The sequence below is a fragment of the Elephas maximus genome, chromosome 7 (assembly GCF_024166365.1).
Source record: "Elephas maximus indicus isolate mEleMax1 chromosome 7, mEleMax1 primary haplotype, whole genome shotgun sequence".
Classification (NCBI taxonomy): domain Eukaryota; kingdom Metazoa; phylum Chordata; class Mammalia; order Proboscidea; family Elephantidae; genus Elephas; species Elephas maximus.
Window position 1 is genome coordinate 118,338,761 of NC_064825.1, and position 16,571 is coordinate 118,355,331.

Sequence of the window (16,571 nt, forward strand, 5' to 3'; positions counted from 1 at the left end):
GGCTACCAAAAGTCTAGGAAGGGCCAAGAGAAGGACCAAGAAAAGAAGGAAAATCTTTGTAGTGTCTCGAAATAAAAAGGTTTGTATGTTTCAGGTCAACTTTTTGACTTGGATTTTCATGACGAACACTCACAACAGTGTTTATTGGTTTCCCTTTTTTTTTTTTTGTATTCTTAGTAAAACACCAGCATGTAAGCAGTGATAACTTAGACAATGAATTCTTTTTTAAAAATGAAGAGAATTGTCATAGGAACATGATTTTTAATACGTGTGGTTCTAAGAAACATAGATTGACATAGTTTTCCATTCTATTAAACAAGTATCCATATTTGTATAACCCACCCAGTGCTGTCGAGTCGATTCCTACTCATAGCAACCCTATAGGACAGGGTAGAACTGCCCATTACAGTTTCCAAGGAGCACCTGGTGGATTTGAACTGCCAACCTGTTGGTTAGCATCCATAGCACTTAACCACTACGCCACCAGGGTTTCCTATTTGTATAAAGCAACATTCAAATATGATTATATACCTTTTTAACAACCGATAGTATTTCTCAAGCATTTATCATTTTAGTCAAAGTCTAAGCTCTTGAAAAATAAAATTGAAATCCTTTTTTTTTTTAATTTTAGGGTAATAAATGGAATTTGTAATCAATCAATTCAAATGAAGGCAAAAATTCCGTAATAGGGAATAAGAGAAAAAAAACAAAATAAATAGAAATCACATGATATGGCATAAATAAATCCATACCTTTTAGTAAGGAAAATAAATGTCAGTGGACTAAACTCATGGTTAAAATTCAGAAATTGTCAAGTTCGATCTTAAAAAAAATGAAGACATTTGATATAATAGGAAAAAATTGGAAATGAATGACTAATGATTAAACAAATTATGGTACATAAAAGAGTAGAATATTGCATGGCAGTGAAAATGAATTTACTAGAGCTACATTTATCAACCCAAATCTTAAAATCATCATGTTCAGGAAAAGAGTTTATTGACTACTTATAGTACAACATAATATTGGCTATTCAATGATATCGATGATAGTTTATATGTAACGATTTGAAAGTTACTCAGTTCAAATCGACCAGATGCTCCTTGGAAACCCTATGAGGCAGTTCTACTCTGTCCTTTAGGGTCACTATGATTCAGAATCAAATCTAAGGCAACAGGTTTGGTTTTTTTGGTTTAGTGTTCATTGAAAGGATCCCTGGAGGCCCAATTGTTAAGCCTTCAACTGCTAACCCAAAAGTCTATGGTTTGAACCTACCAGCCACTCCTCAGTAGAAAAGACTTGGTGATCTGTTCCCCTAAAAATTACAGCCTAGGAAACCCTATAGGGCACCTCTACTCTGTCATATAGAGTCACTATGAGTCAAAATCAATTTGACGGCATACAACAAGTGTTAGTTGTATATTCTATACAACTTTTTGTAACTGTAAGATAGTTCTTGAATGTATATTAATCTCTTAAATTACTTTTCAAGCACAGTTTAGAGACATACTATGTCTCAGCAACTCAAAACACTGCCAGATTTAACTCTAGCACTGAAACAAATTGGTTGTTTGATTTTGAAATGCTAAACTGGTATTCATCCCCCTGGGTACAGATATCAACAAAAGCCAAATGTCGTAGGAAAAAGTACATGGGTGTTTGAAGTCTGGCATCTGTCTTAATGAGTAGGATCATTCCAATATTACCCACCATGGAGGTCACATAGATCACAAGAAATACAATAGAGAGGACATATTGAAACTTGTGTTGGCTACCAAATCTGAGAAGAAAGAATTCAGTCATTTCTGTGTCCTTTCCTTGTATCATGGATACCAAAACTCTAGGAAGGGCCAAGAGAAGGACCAAGAAAAGAAGAGAAATATTTGTGATGTCTTGAAATAAAAAAAACAAATAAACAAAAAAGCTCTTGTGTTTCAGGTTACCTTTTTGACTTGGATTTTCATGACAAACACAACAGTGTTTATTGATTCTCAAATTTTTTTTCTATATTCTTGGTAAAACACCACCAGGTAAGCAGTGATGCTTGAGCAATGAATTCATTTTCAAAATTCAGAAGACTGTCATAGAAGGTGAATGCTAATATGTGTGGTTCTAAAACACATAGATTGATACACTTTTCCACTGTATCACACAAGTATCCATATTTGCATAAAGCAATATTCAAATATGATTATGTACCTTTTCAATAACCAAGAGTGTTTCTCAGGTATTTATAATTTTAGTCACAGTCCAAGCTCTTGAAAAATAAAAATGAAATATATATTTTTTAAGTTCAGGGTAATAAACGGAATTTTAAAATCGATCAATCCAAATAAAGGCAAAAAAGTTGATAATCAAGAATAATAGAAAAACAAAATGAATTGAAATCACATGAGATGGCATAAATAAATCCATGTCTTCCAGTAAGGAAAATAAATGTAAGTGGACTAAACTCACTATCAAAATTCAGACATTGTCAAAATGGATTTTAAAAAATAAAAATGGAGACATTTGATATATTTAAAAAATGGAAACAATGAATGATTAAACAAATTATGGTACATAAAAGAGTAAGATATTGTCTAAGAGTGAAAATGAATTCACTGGAGCTACATTTATCAATCCAAATCTTAAAATCATCTTGTTGAGGAAAGAGCTTATTGACTACTTATAGTACAATATAATATCGGGTCTTCAATGATATTGGTGATTGTTCATATGGTGGGCAGTTATCATAGGCGTTCATTGAAAGGCGGCCTGGTAGCCAAATTGTTCAGCACTCAAATGCTAACCAAAAAGTCTGTGGTTTGAATCACCAGCCAGTCCAGGGGAGAGAAGATCTGGTGATCTGTACAGGGAATTTGTACTCTGTCATATAGGGTCACTGTGAGTCAGAATCCACTTGACAGCACACAACAAGTGTTCATTGTACATTCTATATACCTTTTTGTAACTGTTAGGTATCTCTTAAATCTATTATAATCCCTTAAATTGCCTTCAAAGCACAGTTTACAGGTGTACTTTATCGCTCAGCAAGTCAAAATGCTGCCAGGTTTAACTCTAGCACTGAAACAAATTGGTTGTTTGATTTTAAAATGCTAGACTCGTACACATTCCTCAGGATACAGAGCTACAACAGTTCAATAAACAAAAGGAGCCAATGAGACTGATTTCTTCCTAAAGCTGAGGAGGGAGTTAGTTCACTGAAGATGTTCCTAAAATGTTTTTTATCAGCAACAATCAGACTAATTTGTATACCCCAAGGAGTCCAGGTTGAAGGACTACGTTCATTTCGATCTATGAACTCACCTGCCTTGGACAATAAAAATGGTGCCAAAATTCAACAAAACAACAAAAATAATGAAGCAGATTTATTAAGTCAAATCTGTACCTGTTTTACAAGACATTAGAGAAATAAAGGGTCACCATTCTTAGGATTAAAAAAATGTCAATTCAGTTGAAAACAATGCTGTCCGTGTTCAAATTTATGTGCAGAGACTTAGGGCCCATAATGGTTACGTGCACAGAACTCAAGATATTTAGGTTGATTGTGCTAGTAAGGGTGAAAGGCAAAAGAAACTCACATTTCTATACAATTAAGCCTGTGTTGCTCTCATTGGCAGCAGTTTCTACATTAAAGCACAGCTGACTTTTCCTGTACCCCTTGTAAAGGAGAAACCTTGTAGCCTCTTTGACCAAAGTAAAATGGCTGAACTAACCAGGATCCCTGCTATATTCAGCAAAATTAAATTGAGACTTTTAACAACATACACTTTGAGTCTTATCTCTGGTCAACAACCATGGGTAATTAAGGAGATGATTTCTCTGTGGTCAAACTGGAAGAATGTCGATATATTCTTTCTCAAGTTCTACCAAGTTTCTTCTTAAGAGGGTGGGCAAGCTGTTGTGTGGAACAGGGGTTTAAAGCATGAACTCCCAGAGTCCATCTGCTGGGGTCCAAATCCTGAGTCCATTTTTTTTTTTCTGACCCTCTACTTCACTAAACATGATGTCCTTCTCCGGGGACTGATCCCCCTGATAATAGGTCCAGATATGTCAGACGTAGTCTCCCCATCTTTGCTTATAAGGAGCATTCTGGTTTTACTTTTCCCAAGACAGATTCATTCGTTCTTTAGGTAGTCCATGATATATCCAACATTCTTCACTGACACCATAATTCAAAAGTGTCAACTCTTCTTCTGCCTTCCTTATTCACTGACCAGCTTTCACATGCATATGAGGTTACTGAAAACACCATGGCTTGGGTCAGGTGCACCTTAGTCTTCAAGGTGACATCTTTGATTTTCAACACTTTAAAGAGGTCTTTTGCAGCACATTTGCCCAATGTAATGAGTCTTTTGATTTCTCGATTGCTGCTTCCATGGGTGTTGATTGTGGATCCAAGTAAAATGAAAAATCGTTGACAACTTCAATCTTTTCTCTGCTTATCATGATGTTGCTTATTGGTCCAGTCATGAGGATTTTTGTTTTCTTTATGTTGAGGTATAATCCATACTGTGGTCTTTGATCTTCATCAGTAAGTGCTTCAAGTTCTCTTCATTTTCAGCAAGCAAGGTTGTTTCATCTGCATAACACATGTTGCTCATGAGTCTTCCTTCAATTCTGATGCCCCACTCTTCTTCATATTGTCCAGCTTCTCAGATTATTTGCTCAGCATACAGACTGAACAAGTGTAGTGGAAGAATATAACTCTGACGCAAACCTTCCCTGACTGTAAACCAGGCAGTATTCCCTTGTTCTTTTTGAAAGACTGTTGATCTTTGTACAGGTTCCTCATGAACACAATTAAGTGTTCCATAATTCCTCATTCTTCACAATGCTATCCATAAATTTCTTATGGTCCACACAGTTAAATGCCTTTGCATACTCAATAAAGCACAGGTAAACATCTTTCTGGCATTCTCTGCTTTCAGCCAGGATCTACCTGACATCACTAATTATATCCTTCGTTCCACGTTCTCTTCTGAAACCAGCTTGAATTTCTGCCAGTTCCCTGTTGACGTACTGCTGCAATCACTTTTGAATGATCTTCCACAAAATTTTACTTGTGTATGACATTGTTCCATAATTTCCATTTCGGGTTGGATCATCTTTCTTTGGAATAGGTGTAAATAATGGCTCTCTTCCAGTCAGTTGGCCAGGTAGCTCTCTTCCAAATTTCTCGGCATAAATGAGTGAGCACTTCCAGTGTTGCATCAATTTGTGGAAATATCTCAGTTGATATTCTGTCAATTCCTGGAGCCTTGTTTCTTGCCAATGCCTTCAGCACAGCTTGGACCTCTTTCTTCAGTACCATCAGTTCCTGATCACAGGCTACCTCCTGAAATGTTTGAACATTGACCAATTCTTTTTGGTATAGTGACCATGTATTCTTTTCATCTTCTTTTGCTGCTTCCTGCATCACTTAATATTTTCCCCATAGAATCTTCCAAAATTGCAAATGGAGGCTTGAATTTTTTCTTCAGTTCTTTCAGCTTGAGAAATGCCAAGTGTATTCTTCCCTTTTGGTTTTCTACCTTCAGGTCTTTGCACATTTCATTATAATACTTTATTTTGTCTTCCTGAGCTACCCTTTGAAATCTGTTCATCTCTTTTGCTTCATCATTTCTTCCATTTGCTTTAGCTACTCAACATTCAAGACAAGCTTCAGAGTCTCTTCTGACATCCATTTTGGTCTTTCTTTCCTGTCTTTTTAGTAACCTCTTGCTTTCTTCATGTATGATGTCCTTGATATCATTCTACAACTCGTCAGGTCTTCGGAACAAAATCTGTTCTTGAGATGGTCTCTAAATTCAGGTGGAATATATTCAAGGTCCTACTTTGGATCTCACAGACTTGTTCTAATTTGCTTCAGCTTCAACTTGAACTTCTGTCTGAGTAATTGATGATCTGATCCACAGCCAGCCCCTGGCCTTGTCCTGACTGATGGTATTGAGCTGCTCATCTCTTTTCACAGGTGTAGTCAATTTGATTAGTAGTAATCTAGAAAAACAAAGATCCTCTTTGAAAATTGATGTTGCCATTAGATTGAGTCGTCAATACTGGGAATTAAAGCTCAGTTCGCTCAAGACAGTAAGATTCATCTGTTGACACTGGCAATGAAAGAATTAAAAGAAAGACACACAGGTCTGTACATAAAAAACACTCTATCAAATTTTAGAGAAGTACAACATCGATTTACAAGAGATTTATTCTATGACCATGGATAATGGGTCTAATATGATAAATTTGTTGATTTTCTCAGAAATGATAGTGAAATCAAATATCTAATGTCAGGAAAAAATGACATTTTGAAGACTCTGACTCTGCACTCTGACTTGCAGACATTAACCATTGCAGAGTGCGGTGAGAGTGACAAGGTTTATAAGAAAAAATTAACTGGTATAAAGTGGGCTGCACACACACTTCAATTAGTTACTAAAGGTGTGATAAAGGATGCTGAACTGGAAGAACTTATAAGAGAAAGTCACGAACTCGTTCTAATACTTCATATTCCGACATTGTCGACCAAATCTTCTGAAAATGATTTAAGGAAACCTGTACTGGATTGCCCAACAAGATGGAACAGCATATACACCATGTTAGAAACCTTACTAAGATGCCGAATTCTCTGCGGTGTATTAGCTGAGAATAATATGAAATATTACTTTTCTAATGACAAACGGGCATATGGCACACTGATTCTGGAAATCTTTAAAGAAAGTTACAGTAAGATTGCAAAGTGAACAATTAACCAGGAGTGATGTTGTTGGTATGTGAGTGAAAACTAAGCTAAATTTAAGAACTCTTAATAATACATCTGGGAACACATTGATTGAGAAATTTAATGTCAGGGAAAAAGTTATCATTGAAAATGATAGCATATTAGCAGTAGTTTATCTAGATCCTCATTATCAATTTCTGATTAGTTCTCAATGTACCATCAAGGCCATATGACATTTGGGAAATGATAGAAAATCTGAAAAGGAGCAATACTGAAAGTGTGACACAGAAAAGCCATTCAGGAAATACTCTCGTTTCCAATGATGATGTTGATGAGATGGAATGATTTCTCAAAATGAAAGGAAAAAAAAGGTAAATTGCGATTAAATGACTGCACTGTTAATATTGACTCTATATTAACAATGGTGTACGGAGTTGAGAGAAAAAAAGTATTCTTAAATTTGGGGAATAAAATCGTTCACAATATCCCCAGGATTAAGAAATTGCTATGGTAATTTTCTGTGCATCAGCCACTTAGGTCAGCATTGAGACAGCCTTCTCAGGTTTGAAAGTCATCTTGCAAGACAACAGGGATAGCTTAAACAAAAAAATGTTAGAATACATTCTTTTAGGTAGATATAAAAAAAAATTATGGTTTATTGCAATGATGTCTTCTAAATGAACTGTATAATTGTGTATGAATGAAATCTATATTTGTAATAAAATGTTTATGTAATATTAAGGCAATCTTCAGCTTAGAACTGGGGTGACTATTAAAGTATTAAATATTTTATAGTACTTTGCCTTTATGTATTGACATATTAGGTATGGTAGCACACTTTATATTCCTAACATTTCATGCATAAATCCTTACCAATTTTACATGAATATTAAGTGGCAGTAGTAAAATGTCACCTATATCAAAATGAAGTTTGTATTCAGTGTATATTTGAGGATCTCCTACTAAAAAATTATTTTGGATCTTTAATTTAATATTTATACAGTGTGTTAGGAGTGTTTTATCACAATACTATTTTTTAAATGACCAGAGCTGCAGTATAATTTTAAAAAATAAATTTTTAAAAAAATATTGCATTATTCATTTTCTTTGTATTGAAATGTTTTGAGACACTGATTAAAATTGAACATCATTGTCACTTTGGATTTAGTTATTAATGAAGGTGTAAAAAGAAATAGTTTTACACTGCTACTTTCAAAACTAATTACAAAATCTTGGGATGAACAAAATTCCAGTTAATATAAAAACACAATGTTATCTGCAATATAAGGAACAAAAATTCAGCAGCCCTATTTCTTCAGGTGAAATTGCTCCAGCTTACCCATTTGCAGAATATAAATCTGAGATCAGAGAGTAAAAAGCAAATTCGAACTGGTTCTGTCATGGTAGAAAAGCAAAACCAGAAAAGAACTGATTTTTTTAAATTTTGGTGTACCAGAATGATAATTGGAAGGCAAAAAAAATTAGGGTTCAAAGCTTTGAATGAAACTCATGCATTTAATCTATAGTAATGATTTTTTTTTTAATGATTAATCTCTAGTACTGACAGGATTTTTTATATAGTAACTGAATAATGAGGTTAAGAAAAAGGTCTTCAGATTATTGCCAATGGCATTGATGCTAGCAGGAAAAAGGTAATGACCTCCCAACACCATAGTGAAAGAGGAGGTGGATTGGTGAAGAGTAAACGTGACACTATCCCTAAAACATTTCAAGTGTAAGAGAAGAAATTGAAAAGGCACCACTTTCTAAGACTTAGCATTATGCCAAGTTGCATTCTTCATTATATTCCCATTAATTCACTAGTCTGATGGGTGTGATTAATGGTAAGCAAGGCTCACCACCACCAACAAGCTCAGTGTGGATTCTTCTTCTAGTACACTCAGCACTGGTCAATAAAAGTGCAATGAGAATAGCCTTGGACTTGGTAGATACACAAGCAACAAATTCAAATGTATTGAGCACATCAGTGAACATTGATTAAATAAGTGAATGACAGATACAATCCTTAAACCCGTGAAACCTGAAGTCTGAAGTGTCAAAGAGGCTCAGTAACTTGCCTATGTTCACTCAGTTAATAAACACTGGACTCAGGATTTAGACCCAGACAAAGTGAATCCAAGCGTTCATGCTTTAAGCCCCTATGTCATGCATCAACTTGCCCACCATCCTGGAAAGCAAATTAAGAAAAAGACCATTTAACAATTCATGATAGCCACAGGGACATCACCAAATATAAGAGGAGGAGGCCAAAAAAGACAATTTAGGACAATGTTTTGGTGTTCAGCAAGACTCCCTACCAGGTCATCTATTACCTGGGGGTAAAAGGATTTCAATCCTGTAGAACCACTTGGCAGCTGAGTTCAAGCAAGATTCACAGAGAGCTCTCTGAATTGATGGTCTGGGACTCACCGTAAAGCCTTGGACTTCTTTCTGCTTATGGGCACCAAAGAGCTAATAAAGTGAAGCATGGAGTTAACCAGGAGAGAAAGGCATGTAAGTGACAATTGAGACAGAGCTTCGGTTGTGAGTCATGGTTGTTGAGGTATGCGCCACTGATGTCAGCCACAACAGTGAAATTACAATAATGATAATACCTTTCCTGGTAAATCCTTTCCCAGTTCAACGGTATGTGCATTGTTTCCCCCACTTGGTCTTTCAACACCTCCCAGGCAGCCATGTCTGCTATCATTAGCCCAATTCTACATAGAAGGAGGCTGAGGTTTAGAGTAAGTGGAAGATCAAGGATTCAGAAGCAGGTTTTCAGAATCCAAGGCCAGCCCCAAGTGGGACAGATGATCCATAAGCACATGTAAGTAAACAAGATGCAAAGTCCCTAAAGGACAGGAACTTAAAAAAAAAAAGGTCTCAACTGGGAATCTCAACTTGAACCCAACCCCCAGAGTCTTGAGATTCTCCTGAGAACAGGTCCTAATCTCACAGTCCTCAAAAATAAACCCCTATTTGTGCAAATACAACAATATCATTTTGGGAGCCATCAGCCTACAGCAGATACAGAAAGGAATATGATTTCAGAAAAGCAACTCCGATTGTATTTTTTTTAAGTAGACACATGATGTTATAGTGTCTGGAAAAAAAAATCAGAGTTTTGACATCAGAGAAACACAGCAGACATTTTATCTTTGCCTCTTTGCAGCACTTCAGCTCCAAAAACCAAAGTGGAACCAGAGTGGCAGGATCAGCTTGACAACGGGGTGAGTTGCGAGTACTTCCGCTAACCAGGACTTAAAACAGTGTCTTGAACAGTATTAATAGTCAATAAAAGTCTTTTTAGTCTTGTTTACCAGTCAACATTTTGGGAAAGAGAGAAGTCAGGTCTAGACCCAAAGTTTGCTTTAGTTAAGAATATCTCTGAAAGGGGCGCAGGAAAAGTCAGTAATGCTTGAGTGTAGAAATCGCTGCTGATGGAGCAACACCGACTGAATTGTATGTAAATATGAGTCTCTTCTGCCTCTCACCCCTACCTTATGGGGCACCATCACCATGCTTTTGCTCCAGTTACTTCCTCTGCTTAGAGTTGCCTTCCCTGGCAGTGCCAATCTCCACCTGATACAATCCCAAACATATTTCTAAAAGCGAATGTGAAGCCCACTTTTTTCAGAAAAGGTTTATAGATGCCCTACCAAGTGAGATCTTTCCCTAAGTTAAATTCAAATGACATTCGTTATGCATTTCCCTTTGGACGATACCAAATACCACCCTTAGGGTCTTGGGTAACAGAAACTGTTTCTGCTCAACTAAAACCCAGTGCCATCTAGTCGATTCCTACTCATAGCGACCCTATAGGACAGAATAGAACTGCCCCATAGAGCTTCCAAGGACTGCCTCGTGGATTCCAACTGCCGACCCTTTGGTTAGCAGCCGTAGCACTTAACCACTAGGCCACCACTAACTGAAAAATTGGCTCTTTGAACTCTCCCAGTGGTGCCGCAAAAGAAAGCCCTCCACGAAATGCTGGCAATCTGCTTCCGTAAAGATGGTAGCCAAGAAAACCATATGGAGCACGGCTCTACTCTGTAACACACAGGGTTTCCAAGCTACAAAATCAACTCAATGGCTACAGGTTTGGTTTTGCATATTCACTCTGATTTTTATCACACGCGATCAGGCTAAATGTCTTCAGAACTGTGGATGTAACTCACCATTACAGACTCTAAGTTTCGGCTCATAAATTTCAACATATGCGATGCTTGATTTTTCTTTGAGCTGAACTGACACTTTTTAATCCCATACCCTGCTTCTCTAACATCTTGTAAAATAATGTGCCTTTAATTTAATAAAACTGCTTTCTTTTGTTGAGCCTTGTTGAAATTTGGGACTATTTTCATTGTCCAAGGCATCAGAACTCATAGATCCAGATGAGTGTAGTCCTTCAATCTGGATTCCTTGGGGTGTGCACATTTACTTCATTATGGCTGTTTGATAAAAACATTTCAGGAACTACTTCAGTGGATTGGCTGCCTCCTCACTCTTATGAACAAATCCATCTCATTGGCTCCTTTTGTCAATTGAAATGCTGCAGCTCTAAACACTAAGAAATTAATACTAGTCTCAAATTTCAAGATAAAGATTTTTCATGGAACCTGAGACCCCCAAATGCAAACAACTTCATCTAGAACTCAGCCAAAAAATGGTAATATGTTCCAATGCTAGAGCTAAAAGTGGCAGTGTTTCTACTTGCTCGGAGATGTTGTTGTTGTTCGCTGTCTAGTGCCCCAACATGCCCAACCCCCACTCATGGCAATTCCATGCACAACAGAATGAAATACTGCCTGGTCCTGTGCCATCCCCATGATTGATTGCAGATCAGACTGCTGAGAAATATTATGCCTGTAAACTGTGCTTTAAAGGCAATTTAAGGGATTAAAATGCATTCAATGGATATGGAATAGTTACCAAAAGTCGTATGGAATACACAAGAAATACTAGTAACTACCAAATAATTGGAAATGTAACATATCAACACCTTTGAAGCCTCAGTATCATATCAAACTCTAATTATTCAATTAGCACTTTTCCTAAACATTATGTTTTTAAGATTTGGATTGAGAAATGTAGCTCTAGGTGAATTCATTTTTACTGCTACATAAAGTTCTAATCTTCTTTATGCCATAATTTATTTAGTCATCAGTTATTTAGTTTCTTTATAATTTTTCATACTATGTAAAGTGGCTTGATTTCTATTTTTTAAAATCAATTAGAAAATCTCTGAATTTCAGTGGTGAGTTTTGTCCATTTACATTTATTATCCTTATTAACACATATGGATTTATTTACGCCATCTCACGTGATATCTATTAATCTTGCTTTTTTCTATTTTTCTTTTTATACTATTTTCTACCTCCATTTGGTTTGATGGATTTTAAAATTCGATATTTTCCCTAAACTTAAAAAGTAAAGACACTTCATTTTTATCCTTCTCGTATTTACCTAAAACAAGCACAACTACATTACAGTCTAAAATAAAAAATTTTACAGCACTTTAAATCAATGAATTCCTCAATCTAATATATTAGTGTCATCTGATATCTTTCTTTTCTTTACCATCCTCCCTGGTGGCACTTTGGTTAAGAGCTCAGCTGCTAACTGAGAGGTTGTAGCTTGGAACCCACCCAGTGGCCTCCAAGGAAGAAAGACCTGACAATCTGCTTCCGCAGAGATTGCCCTATGGGGCAATTCTACTCTGTCACATGGGGTTGCTACGAGTCAAAAATCAACTCAACGGCACCTGATGACAACATGGAAAACATTATTAGTATTTTTTCTGCTTCTCTTTATTCTAATTTATCCACTTGTTTATTAATTTCTAAGCTCAGTATTTCTTCTTGTTTCTCAGATTTTCTTTAGGGATTATATTCCTTTCTTCTGAACAGCAAACTTTAAAAACATCTTAATTAAACACCCATTGATGGTACTCACTCCATTTATTTTTGCATAAAAATGTTTTATTTTTTCCTTCTGTTTTTCATTAACTTCTTATATAAAAACTGTAAAACCTTTATAAAAATTGAAGTCACAATACGTAAAGTGTAAAAATCTTTGTAAAAATTAAAATTAAAGTGTATATTTTGCTTACATTCACCAGTTCTTTTTCCTGCTATATTGCATTATAGAAACAGACTTATAGAGATATACAGCATGCTCCTATGGAAAAAAAAAAAAAAACTCCTTTATAAAATTTTCACACCAAAGGAATTTAATACTGATAAATGAACAATCTAATATATATTCAGTATTCAGATTCTCTCAATTTTCCCAACAATATCCTTTATAGATGTATTCTTTATTTCAGATCCAGGATCCAATCAAGGATTATGTATTCAATTTAGCCGTAATGTTTTCCTAATCTTTTTTAATCTAGGACAGCTCCCTGTTTGTTTGTTTGTTTGTTTTTGCCTGTTTATTGTTGTCTATGAAATTCACATTGTTGAAGTGTCTAAGTCCATAGATTTGTGAATTCCTCATCCTGTAGATTGTTGAAATTGTTTCCCCATGATTAGATTCAAGATAAGCAGCTTTGGCAAGTAAACAACCTAAGTGATGTTGTCGCCTTCCCTTGAACAACGATTTATGTAGGCACGAGTGCAGGCTGTGGCTGTTTTCTCTAAGCGCTCAAAGGATAGTATTCTACTCTCTTCTGGCCTTCATTACAGCTCTTGAGAAGTCTGCCTTTCAGACTTCCATCATTCCTTTCTCTGTGGCTACTTCTATGATCTCTTTGCCTTTGTTGTTTTGGTTTTTTTCACAATTATATTTCAAGCTGTGAACAATTTTCATTGATCCTGCTTGAGATCCTTCATGGTTTCCTTTTTTTTTTTTTCGTTCTCTTGGCAGTTGTTGAAACCATTCAACCCAAATATGTTTCCTAAAACATATGCTATCTTTCTGAAATGTGAATTGAATGCATTCCTTTTTAATATCTATGTTTCTTAAACTCTCCTTCACAGTTGCTGTCTCATTATCATTCTGACTTATATCCTGGAGAATTTTTTTCATATATGCCTTCCAGCTCACCAATTTTCAATTGCATCTAATCTATTATTTAGCCCATCTTTAGTCTTTTGTTTTGATGATATTTATTTCTGCTGGGAAATCTATTACATTATTTTATAAATTGCTGTGGTAATCTTTGATAGTATTTTGTTTCTTTCTCTTATTTTAAATTCTTTAATTTCTTGAAATAACATAAATCTAGTTATTTATGGAAACCCTGGTGGCGTAGCAGCTAAGTGCTATGGCTGTTAACCAAATGGTCGGCAGTGGAACTTGGTAATTCCAATATCTCAAATACTATGTTGTTCAATCCTGCCATTTGTCATTTCTGCTATCTTTTGCTAAGGATGACTTCTTAGTATTTTTTAAAGTTTTGCCATTGTAAGATAATCTTTATTGATTTGATCTGTGAGACTTATGAAGAACCTGGGTTATTGGTGTATTCTACCAAAGGCCTTTGTTTTGTTTCTACCAGATAGATCAAAGTGTTCACAACACAGAACAATTTTTTGTTAATTTCTCAGCTTGATAATGCAATATAAACTCAAAATCGATGTGAGTTCCTGGCGGCACTTAGAAATTCTCAGGTGGAATTTTTTTTTTTTTTAAACCAAGGCAGTAGCTGTTTTCATTCATGGACTAATACATTCATTACTGAAATTGTAACCTTCAAGGGTTCACACTATGTTTTGGGGTCCATCTACCCTGTGCATATCCAAGGCTTAATTTCTCATCCCTCACTTACCATTTTAAACCAAAGGTCAGAGTTATCTGTGATGGCAAAAGTCTTTGGGGCAGCCCAAGCATCATCATGACCACCACTCTGGTTTGCAGGTTCCTTTTCAATCTTCAGATGATAAGTATTTCCTTTACTTGCTTGAGAGTGTGATAGGACTTTAAAATGATCTTTCTGGAATTTTATCCATCACTTTCAGGGTTTTTACAGGCCAATTTTACTCACTGACTTCTACACTACACATCCTGGTACAGACATTTGAAGAGATTTTCAAAAATAATTTTATCCCCCTGTACGCATACTTGTTTTGTGTTATATGTTAGAAAAAAAAGTACAAAGATACTTTAAAGCCTTGAAATACATGTGAACCATGAACATATCTTATGTAAAATTGCTCTTTAATGCTACTTATGCCACCAGGTTGGTCCAGAATTAAATGACAAATATCTGAGAAAAACTATGGGTTGTTGAAAATGCTACAGAATCATATTTGCATATTACTTTGTGTAAATATATACATCTATTTAGAGTAGCTAGAAAGTGTGTCAACTCATGTTTCTTAGAACCACATACAATAGAACTCGGTTTTCTCCCATGACAGTCTTCTTCATTTTGAATGTAAATTGATGGCCCAAACAGAGCTATTTACTCATTGGTTTCTTATAAAAGAAATATAATAAATACTTGTAAAATAATAAACCTTTTTGTCATTTGCATGAAAATTTAACTCAAAAACGTGACGGTTTTTATTTCAAGAAATCACAAAGCTTTCCCTTCTTTTCTCAGTCTTTCCCCTTATCCTTCCTAGACTATTGGTAGCCGTGACACAACAAAATGCCACGGAAGTAACTGAATTCTTCCTACTGGGATTTGGCGGACAACACAAGTTCCGGCATGCCCTCTTCACTGTATTTCTAGTGATCTATGTGACCTCCATAGCAGGAAATATTGGAATGATCCTACTCATCAAGACAGATCCCAGGCTTCAGACACCCATGTACTTTTTCCTACAACATTTGGCCTTTGTTGACATCTGCTATACCTCGGCCATTACTCCCAAGATGCTGCAAAACTTCATAGTAGAAAATAAATTAATATCATTCATGGGATGTGTAATACAATTATTGGTTTATGCAACATTTGCGACTACTGACGGTTACCGCCTGGCAACTATGGCAGTGGACCGGTATATAGCCATCTGTAATCCACTTCGCTATCCCATAGTCATGTCCTGGACAGTCTGCATCCAATTGGTAGTTGGCTCATATGTCATGGGTACAATAAATGCCTCAGTGCACACAGGATTTACATTTTCTCTGTCTTTCTGCAAGTCTAACATCATCAATCACTTTTTCTGTGATGTTCCCCCAATTCTCTCCCTTTCTTGCTCCAGTATCAATATCAACATCATGCTACTTCTTGTCTTTGTGGGATTTAACTTGATGTCCACTCTGATGGTTGTCATCTTCTCCTACACATATATCCTGGGTGCCATCCTAAAGATGTCTTCTACAGCTGGGAGAAAAAAAGCCTTCTCCACGTGTGCCTCCCACCTCACAGCAGTCACCATTTTCTATGGGACTCTCTCTTACATGTACTTACAGCCTCACTCTAATAATGCCGAGGAAAATATGAAAGTGGCTTCCACCTTTTATGGCATTGTAATCCCCGTGTTGAACCCCCTGATCTACAGCTTGAGAAATAAGGAGGTAAAAGAAGCTCTGAAAGTGATGGGAAAGAAGCTCTGAAAGTGATGGGAAAGAAGCTCTAGACTGGGCTCAAATTATTAACATTCAGCACAACAAAGCATTCAGCATAGATGTTTTACAAAGATTTAATGTTCTGAAACTGAAACCTGTTCTCCTCTCAAATTAGCGCTATCTCTTCCATACGTAAGATCTTAGAATGTGTGAAAAATAGGAAGAACATCTCCGGTATCTAATTTTTCCTGTAATATAGTTTGAGACACATATCTCACACTACCCATCAAGAAAGACTTTATCCAGATTATCTGTAATATTAAGAAGCATGCCTATATTTTACAAAGTATTTAATTTTTTGAAGCATATTTCAAATGTT

The 16,571-nt window shown here is 35.9% G+C and overlaps 1 protein-coding gene across 1 annotated transcript; it reads left to right on the plus strand.

The window, feature by feature from the left end:
- Window positions 1-6,290: 6,290 nt before the first annotated feature.
- LOC126080569 (putative olfactory receptor 5AK3) lies at window positions 6,291-16,240 on the plus strand. The gene is made up of 3 exons (XM_049891762.1): window positions 6,291-6,729; window positions 9,900-9,957; window positions 15,301-16,240. The coding sequence occupies exons 1-3, from the start codon at window positions 6,291-6,293 to the stop codon at window positions 16,238-16,240; spliced, it is 1,437 nt and encodes a 478-aa protein (XP_049747719.1).
- The last annotated feature ends 331 nt before the right edge of the window (window positions 16,241-16,571 follow it).

Bases quoted from the DNA above. Each gene is read 5' to 3' on its own strand.
- LOC126080569 (XM_049891762.1), top strand. From the start codon at position 6,291: ATGTCAGGAAAAAATGACATTTTGAAGACTCTGACTCTGCACTCTGAC. The intron at 6,730-9,899 runs GTAAGATTGCAA...GCCTCTTTGCAG, and splicing joins AATCTTTAAAGAAAGTTACA to CACTTCAGCTCCAAAAACCA. The intron at 9,958-15,300 runs GTGAGTTGCGAG...TATCCTTCCTAG, and splicing joins AGGATCAGCTTGACAACGGG to ACTATTGGTAGCCGTGACAC.